At 36.9% G+C, this 9424-nt stretch overlaps 1 protein-coding gene across 1 annotated transcript; it reads left to right on the top strand.

The window, feature by feature from the left end:
- The first annotated feature begins 7921 nt into the window (after nt 1-7921).
- LOC149210126 (basic blue protein-like) lies at nt 7922-9201 on the top strand. The gene is made up of 3 exons (XM_089398881.1): nt 7922-8028; nt 8500-8597; nt 9044-9201. Exons 1-3 carry the CDS (start codon nt 7922-7924, stop codon nt 9199-9201), a joined length of 363 nt encoding a protein of 120 aa, XP_089255007.1.
- The last annotated feature ends 223 nt before the right edge of the window (nt 9202-9424 follow it).

Here is a 9424-nt window from a genome sequence, read left to right as displayed (position 1 = left end):
TTTTAGTATGAACGCGTTTTAATATATTGATATGAATGGTTTGGTTTTGGTTTTGTTGTTTTAGTATGAAATCTGCTGGTACGGGATGGTCATGGTGGTTATTGTCTTGGTCACTAGCAAGCTTTGTATATGCTTGACTATCTGTAGAGGTTTCTTACTTTTAATAATCCTATCGGCCTCTCTTTGTACCTTTTGGGATAATTGCTAATTATATTTAGGCCGATAGGCCTTCCTTTGGAACAGACTTTCGTCGTTCCTTTCACTCTCGTGCTGACACGTGGCATCGGATTCTGAATGGCCCCTTCGCTCCTCATAGTGACACGTGGCATCGGATTCTGCAGGAGTTTTTCAGTCTCGTGCAGGTAGAAAACCAGGAGTTTTTCAGCGGGACGGTTCTGCGAGGGAGTGGCGGAACAGTTCTGAGGGAGTGGCGTCGTGGATATTTATGTTCTGCGAGGGAATGGCGGCGTCGTCTAACTGTTCTGGGGTTCCTATGGATGTTAGAGCACAACCATGTACTGGAGAATGTGTACAGCGATCGGTTCCTGCAATCTTGTGGTGAGATGGACAGGGGATGTCGTCTTCGCGGGTTCGAGACGGTCATCCAGCGTTTGGATATTTTTCCTGTGAATTGTGGGGCACAAGGAGCACATGCTTTTGCTTGATTCGGGACGGGACTCCTTCCAGCAGGCGTCGTTTGAATTTCTAAATGTCCTGGGATTGATCGAGGTTTTTCTCTCACTGGTAATTGGAGTTTTCTTTCAACTATTTTGGGCCCGAGATCAAATGGATTTCCAAATGAAGCTTCCAGAAATTTTATTTTGCTTTCAGGGCTCTCAAATTCGTGTTCTTTTAATCTGAAGCAACAAAATACTTTCTCTTTTCCTTTCATGGTTCTGAAATTTGTGTTTTTTTTTTCTTTTCCTTTCAAAAACAGAGAATTTCAAAATGTTGAAATTTAGTTCAATTCTCGTGATGATTATTAATTTCATGCATTTAATCTTGAAGTCGGTGGATGCGCTCTGCTTTTCCGTGAGTTCAATTCTTGTTTTTTGCCAAAATATGTTTTTTGTGGATTAGTTTTTTCTTCTTTTGCGTTTGATATCGGATGGCACTGATATTTGTTGGTGGTTATTATTTTGTGCAATTGATATTTGACTATCTCTGATTTTTCTCTGGTTGAATTTTCTTGCTTTTATGAATTCCAGTTTTAGGTTTTTAATACTTAATGAAATTTAAGTTTCGTGAAAAAGCTTTTGGCCTTTTCTTTTGTGCACGCAAAGCTCCATTTCATGTAAGTTGTGTAATTGCTTTCATATTTTGCTCAAATTTAGTTTTTTGTTGATACATATAAGTCGCGACTAGTCTCTCTGTGCATTCGATTACTTCATTTTCTTTTGCCATTTTTGTTCGCATGTGGTGTTTAGTTCAAGCCACGAGTGGCATGTGTTAGGGTATGGCCTCTTGCTGGTTGAAATGAGAGGCATATGATTTTTCATATTTACGGAAAGCAGGCGAAAATGCATCGATTAAAGATTCTGATAGAAATTCCAATACGATGTTAACCGTTGGCATAATTGGTTGGATATGGCTGAGTGCATTGGTTAAATATATTTGTGTTTTTTTAATTCCATTGACGGGCTTGACAATACTGGTGCTTAGTATTTGTTTTGAAAGTGCTTCCTTTAAACACCCGAAGCATTCCAATTAGCCCGAATAAATCAGGCACAACCAGTGGCCCGTTCTCACTAGCAAGCAGCCCTCAAGGGGAGGTACATTTCTATCAAAGTTACCCAGTTGTTTCACCTGGTCCCAATTACTTATCTCTGTCTCCAGTGGATTTGAACCTGGGTGGGTAGCTTGACATATCACTGCCTTTGCCCACTGAACCAGGACCCCATTGGCAAGGGAGGGGCTATAGTTTTCGATTGTATGTGAAGGCGTTTACAGTAGAGCCATTTATTTCTGTTTTCATTTAGTTTTACTTCAGATACAACTGAGGCGTAAAAGATCTGTTAGATGGGGTAATAGTTGTCGTCATTTCTGTTGTAACTTGGCACACATCTTTGATTTAAGACCTTTTTCTTTTTAAAATTTTGTTGATGAAATGCACAACTCAGGATACCCACTACACACTTCCCCTCGATCTGTGAGGATCATACTAAGGGCTACACACTTCCCCTCGATCTGTGAGGATCATACTAAGGGCAAACCTGCCAGTTGCAGTTTGGGCAACCTTGTATGGCGGGGACCTCGAGTGAAGTGAGGTCAATATTCGTGGAGGCAGCCAGCCCAGGGACTTGACCCTGTGACCTCCACTGTGACCTCTTTTTTATAATTCACGATACTCAACTACTCAAACTATCCCAATGGGCTATCTTTGAGGTAAGACCTAATTTACAAACTTTGCACATTTGTTATCTGCTGGAGTTTGCCAATACCCATTTTCTTATACTTACTGCCTATCCCATGTTCAAAAATCTTAAGTATTTAATTGATTCATAAAAGCAAAGGTTTTATACATATATACAATCGATTCCATCAATTGGTTGGGATGTGAAAGTTTTACTTATAATGTTTGGTTTCATTTAGAGGCTTGGAACTTTTTACAGTCCTTTATTAACATGCTTGGATTTTGTAAACTCACTTCTTGTTTATTGGATATGATTGAATACTGACTTGTGTTTTTCTAATTGCATTGATATGCATGGCAACTGGAAATTGTTGTTTTCATATTTGATTGTATTGCAAAATTGGCAGTTTTTATCCTACGATATATTAGTGTTTTGGAATTTGGAAGTTGTGTTATTGCTGTATTTGATACTATGATAGGCTTGAGAATTTTTAATTGTATTTTGTGACTTTATCAACAGGTTTGAAATTTTATAATTTATAGATTCTATTGGTTGTCTTGGATGAATTAAATGACAAATTACCATGCTGTTTATCAGGAGATTGACTTTCCCTTGTTTTAACTTTTAACAAAGGGGCCATTTTCTTTGGATAAATAAGTTAAGACTCGAATTTAGCTGCAGCCTGCAGATGATTTGATCTTTTATGTGGGGTCTTTTGCTGGAAATGGCTGTAAGCATAACAAGTGTGTCAGAAGTAGCCTTCAATGACTTGCTATCATGCACTGGCCAAACTGATAGTAAATTGAAATGTATTTGGGACAAGGAATGGATGTGGAAAGGAAAGGGAGATTGTGATTCAGCTTTGGCATTTTCTAGGAGTTGCGTTTGCACTCCCACATTGTACTTGTACTGGTTGTATCTTTACTTATATCTGGCATGTTTAGTTATATCTTAATAGAACTGTTCTCTGTTGTATGAACAAAGAGTATTCAAGTACATGGCCCACTGCTCCTTGTTTTGGGTTTTATGATTCAACCAACAACTTTTTTTATAAATAAACACGTTTCTCACTTTAGATAGGTCGATGTTTACAACAACCTATTAGGGAAATTTTCATTCAGCTCTTTAATTCTTTCTATTAGTGTTAATAGGGTCAAAATCTGCATATTGTATTTTATCATTTACCCAGTTGATGACTAGCTCTGAAACTCCCAGTATCTGGATTTGAGCAGTACCTTTCTTAATTGTTAAATTTTCCAGTATCGAAAATACACTTAACTCTGCCCAGTAGTTGGTACCTTCTGCCAATGCAACTTTGAAACAGAAACTATGGTTTTCCTTCAGAAATAACACACGTCCAGCACCACAAATCCCTGGAATTTAAGGCAATTTTATGTCTCATGCATTTCAGATTCATGTTTGCAATTAAAATAGTAGATGAGGATAGTTCTTGACAGTAGAGGTTTTCTCTTTATAATGAACTATTTCTTTTATTCTGGGCTCTTCACATGCTTGGTGATGCATGTTAAAGTGCCAAGTATTCTGAGTTGAGTCAAACAACGGAACAATTACAGAAGTCCTAATGTGCTTGCTAGGCTGCAATCAGCCCACTGTACAAGAAAAAGGAACAGCTGTGCTATGGGGCTCTATGATAATCTCATTTGAATGCAGGCGCCATCCTACTCCCTTGTAAATGAAGATCCCCTGCATAATTTTGAGTATTTTAGTCCAGAATGCCAAAATCTTGGAAAAGCCTTAACATAATTTCAAAAAGGTAAAAGAGAAACAGAAAATAACTATTTGGAAAAGAACATAAAAGTAAAAAGGAAAAGTTGAATAAAGATGAGGGTCTCTTGTTGACTTCCATTTCTGTAGAAAAATTCAAAGAATTTTAACATAACAATCCAGCCTCACTGTAAAGCCAGATTCTCAATTTCCAAATAAAAAAACTGAAACCCCAGGTAGAGTCTGCTTGGATCAGGCATATCTTTACCACATCTTAAAAAACGCTACGTAGGAAAATTTGTGGCTAACCATCTATTCAGTCAATACCATGAATACCGTTTTGTTCAAATTAAATGGCAATCTGCTTTTGCACAATACTACACAAAATAGCTCAAATCATTTTCCAATTACTGGTATTTCCCCTCCAATAAGGATTCTTTTATTTTATCTTATAACTAACTGGTGTATTAAATTATCTTGTGATTCGTTTAAATTATGAAGGGGTGACATTGCCATACATCAAGAGAGATGACCCATTACTTATGTTGTAATCAATTGATTAATAGGCACATAACAAAGGCCCTTCAAACACTGTAAAACTCTAGATGGTTAAAATCCTTACCAGAATTACTAGGAGGCTCTCCATAAATGTCTCGCATTGCTTCCTCAAATGAACTATCACTGTGATTCTGATTCACTACAGCAAAATACAGGAAAATGCATCAATCCACAAGCCTAAGTCAAGTCAGTGATATGAAACTGTAAAGAAATATACTTATATCCTCAACAAAACAAAATGAAAATAATGGATGACATACACTCATCAAAGAGAGAGTATCTATAATATTGGCTGCAACCAACAAGCAGTAAATCAACTGCAACTCTATCCCTTGTGGTGAAATATACAGCAGTTGAATCAAGGTTCTGTGTATCAAGAAAAATACCTGCAAGCTGACAGTTGTAATTTCCTCAAAGACTCAACAATGAAAATAAGAAAAATGCAGATGTGTCCGAGACTCAAAAGCTCACAAAGATTAGAACGTTGCGCACAAAATACTGAAGACTCTTTGCCTTGCAAATGTTTCCATAGACATTAAGAACAAAAGATAAAATACATAATGGAGAATAAAGATGAACTGTGTACCAAAATTTTCCTTATATAAGGAAGTCGCAAGAGTTCATATGCATGTTCTTTGTATTCTTCAACGAGGATAGTGCATAGTGAAGCAACCTGATCCAACAATAAAAATTAAAAATTTTAATAAGAAAGCAGTATCCCCTAAAGAATACAGTTATAACGACTTTCTTCCAGTTAAGGAAAGATTAATTATAAACAATTTACCCTTCTTGGATTGAATCAAGAGGCTACATATTTACAAGTAAAAAGGAATTCACCTCATCTTCAAGGCATCTTGTCCAATAACCATAATGCTAAGTTGTCGAGCATGAACAAGACTCTCCAGGTCCACCTGTCACCAAATCAGAGAGACATTTATGATCATCTTAATCAAGCAGTACTTCATTCTCCATTGCACTCTATCCCTTCAGTATGAAACTTTTGCAGAGAGCATCAAAAAGTACAGCATTGTCTTTCAACAGGGACAGCTCTAGAACCAAAATGTTTGTCCAGTACTTTAATACAAATAAATTAAAAATAGCATGCATGTAAAGAGAAACAGGGTAGCAATAACTAATTTAAAACACATTAATAGAGGTCAGTAATACAGAACCTGCCATGACAAAGGCTCTGTGACTGATTCTGTTTAGCACAGTTATTGTTAGGAGGAACAATAACCCCCTGAACTTTCATACTCTACCCCTATTGCTATACTAAGAACCAGAGAAAACACCAAATTTCATCTCGGTAGCCATACATTAGAAAGTAACTTTAAATTGCAATGTTGCACAAAAAAGAAACATAGTCTCAATTAAAATTTATGTCCACCTGTACGGACAATGGGTGTGGATTTACAACATCATCCTGGTAAAATATATATCCTGTCTCTGCCATTATTCTATTTATTTGAATATTATATCTCACTTGTCTTGTATAGTTAAATGCTTCATGCTATTATTCTATTCCTTTGAATATCATTTTTCCTTGTTGTGTATGGTATATGATTCATTGCCTGGTAAGGAATGTCCATAAATATGAGATGCTAGCCCATGGACTGTAAGCTATCATAGCAGGCTGCAGAAGTTCCTGCTAGTGTGGGAAAACAAGAAAAGCAAAAGAAATTCATCAAAGAATGAACAACAAAGTGTAATTTGGTGTCATTCTGGCTACTAAAATTTTAGATAAAGCTCAATAACAAGAACTGAATCCAAAATGGATCCATGAAGTGGATGCTAAATCCATTGAGACTAAGGACTGAAGCGAAGACAAGATCAAGGCCCTTGTTTCCCAGTATTACAGCTCATATTAGTGGCATGAAGCCAATCCTTAATAAAACTATGGTAAAACTGGGACAAGTGCTAATGGCAAGTACCGAGTTGCACCAACAAAGAGAGGTACCGATGGGTCATCTAATCTTCATGTAAGGAAGCATAGAATAGACTGGGGATAAGCTTTATGGAAGAGACTGCCTCAATTAATTTCAATGAATAAGAAATTACTACATACTTCAATCCCATCAAGCCCATTCATCAAGCCCATTCTGATTGCATCACCCCAAATTACTACATACTTCAGCGGACTTGAACCCCAATCAGACCAGACCGTTCCCCTCTGTCATAAAGCCCTGCGTTAGTTTCTATTCTTTTAAAAACCTCATTGACCAAATACAAAAAGATGCTATTTACAGCCCAGAACATCAACATCAAAACAGTGCACAACATGAAAAGAATTGTTACACAAATTAGACAAAGGAACCATCAATTCCAATCTTATCAAAACAATCATATATATTTTATTTGTAGAAATTCAGACAAGTAAATAGAACATTTAAAATATTTGCACTGTTTTGCCTCTTAAAATGCTTGAAAATGAAAGTTTGAATTGTATCTTGAACAGAGCATAGATTAATAAGTGCTAAAAGCTTGCTTTGAGGGCCAGAGAAATACATAGTGTTTTGAATGGTGGGTTTGCCAAAATGGAATCTAAAACCACTATATTTGAGGACTTAAGTATGTAAAACAAAATACTTTGAAAAATACAATACATGAATTTAAAATCGGTTTCAAAATTTTAATAATGTTAATGTTTTACTTCTACTGTCAACCAGTAATGTAAGTGATTTGTTTTAACATTTGCAAATCACAAATTTCTCCACTTTTCATTTACCATGTACAACAAAGCATGCTGCCAATAATCTATTGAACCTATTGAACTTTAAAAGTATGAACGCGTTCTACACTTACTATATTAATATGAATAGTTTGGTTTTGGTTTTGTTCTTCTAATATCAAATGTACTGGTACAGGATGGTCAACGTGGTTATTAACTTCGTCACTACATACCTTTATATATGCTTCACTATCTATAAAACTTTCTTCCTTTCACTAATCCTATCGGCCTCTCTTTGTACCTTTTGGGACAATTGCTAGTTTGACACCGAAGGTGTTACTTTTGAATCCGTTGGTTGCCTACCGTCGTCTACCCTTTTGTTTTCCACGATACATCTGTCACTACTACTTTAATTTTCCACCGTTAACTTGTCACTACTACTTTGGTTTTCCACCGTTAACTTGTCAAACAGCGTGCGGAAAAGCATCCGAGATGGATCTGCCATAATTGTCGACACCCTCTCTCCATGATCGGGGCAGAGTCCTACGCAGAAAAGTTTGGAGCAGAGCCCTCAAAATGAGGGTAGGTTTTTAATATTAATTAATCTTTTGATAATATGTCTCTCTTCGACCTTCCGAAATCCACCGATTGGGCAGAACGTTGTGTGATGATGGCATATAACGCTTGTTTTGCTCGTCCAAATTTCAATAACGGAGGTGGTGGGTGATTTTAACTGAGGTATATAGTCGTTATTTGGAATTAATGACAGTAATCTTTGAATAATGAATGTCGAAGTGGGCGGGGCAGATGGTGGCACTTATAACACCTACCACCATGCATGGAATTGAAGATAACTACAATTTTTTCGCAAACTCGGGGATCTACCTACATCCCACTATATAAATCATCGCATCCCGTCTTTCTCTAGCTACCGTTCTTTCCACCCAAATCTTGTCACAGTTTTAAACAGTCAGGGCGATCCGGTAAAAGTCTAATTTTGTCATTGTTCTACCCAGTCAGAGTGATCTGGTAAAAATCTAATTCTGTTAGTGCGATCTGGTAAAATTTTATGTGTGTTATTAATTGCTCTGGTTCTGTACCGCAAAATGGTCGAGGGAGGAGGCAGTGTGTGGCTTTTCACAATGGGCATGTTGCCCCTTTACTTGATGATTTAGTCTGCACTTGTTTTTGAAGGCGCCACCTACGCAGTTGGGGATCGCATGGGTGGGGTTTTCAAACCGACCCGTCTCGCTGGGTTGGCGGGAAGAAATTCAAGGCCAGCGACACTCTCGGTAAGTTTAATGTGTTTTTAAGGCCATGCATCTGGTTGATGAACAAGGCTGTTTTATGTGGCTGATGGGGCCATCTTTATCATTGTCCATTTCTGGAATATTTTGAGTTTTGTTTCTGATGGTTAATGGAGCCGTCTTTATAATTGTAAATGTATAGAATATTTCCTTAGTAAAGCCATCTTTATTATTGTAAATTTCCAGAACATTTGGGAGAGAGGTAGTGAATTCAATTTATTCATCTCACTCTTGTTATCCTATTTTAAAATATTTTTGAAATTGATAATGCAATTAAGTTTAGCTACAGAGAAGTGGAAGTGTTTAATTTCTTGACCTCACTCTTTTAAATCCCATTTTAAAATATTCTTGAAATCCATTGAATTAAATTCAAGTAATTATACGTGCAATATTCAACTATTACCGGAGATTTCATGACGTGGTGGTGGCAGACGCGAACGGTTATAAAACCTGTACTGCAGGGAATTCAAAACGCTACGACACTGGCAACGACATGATCACTCTGAATAAGGGTCCTAACTACTTTATTTGTAGTTTTCCTCGGCACTGCTCTCTCGCTGGGATGAGACTCGCAGTCAGCGCCGATTAGACATACGTGTGATAATTGTCATCTGATCGAATATACATCGCTGCGCTCTGGTCATTTCTCCAAGCATGTAATCCTCATTTTTTTGGTCCCTATCTATGTTAAGGTTCCAACATATATATGTGTATTTAGAAAAAGAAAAGGAAGGAAAATAAAAACAATTGTGAAATTGTAAAATTTTCATTTTTCAAAATATTCTTTCTTTGATGGGCTTGAAAGTCAATAA

The sequence above is a fragment of the Pinus tabuliformis genome, chromosome 1_2 (assembly GCF_031772625.1).
Source record: "Pinus tabuliformis cultivar Carrire ecotype Pingquan chromosome 1_2, CPIR1, whole genome shotgun sequence".
NCBI classification, from domain to species: domain Eukaryota; kingdom Viridiplantae; phylum Streptophyta; class Pinopsida; order Pinales; family Pinaceae; genus Pinus; species Pinus tabuliformis.
This window is presented reverse-complemented; position numbering and strand designations above follow the sequence as displayed.

What these genes read in the sequence shown, in the direction of transcription:
- LOC149210126 (XM_089398881.1), top strand. Translation starts at nt 7,922, where the DNA reads ATGTCTCTCTTCGACCTTCCGAAATCCACCGATTGGGCAGAACGTTGT. An exon ending in TTCAATAACGGAGGTGGTGG is followed by an intron (nt 8,029 to 8,499) that starts GTGATTTTAACT and finishes TTGTTTTTGAAG; the next exon opens with GCGCCACCTACGCAGTTGGG. An exon ending in CAAGGCCAGCGACACTCTCG is followed by an intron (nt 8,598 to 9,043) that starts GTAAGTTTAATG and finishes TGGTGGTGGCAG; the next exon opens with ACGCGAACGGTTATAAAACC.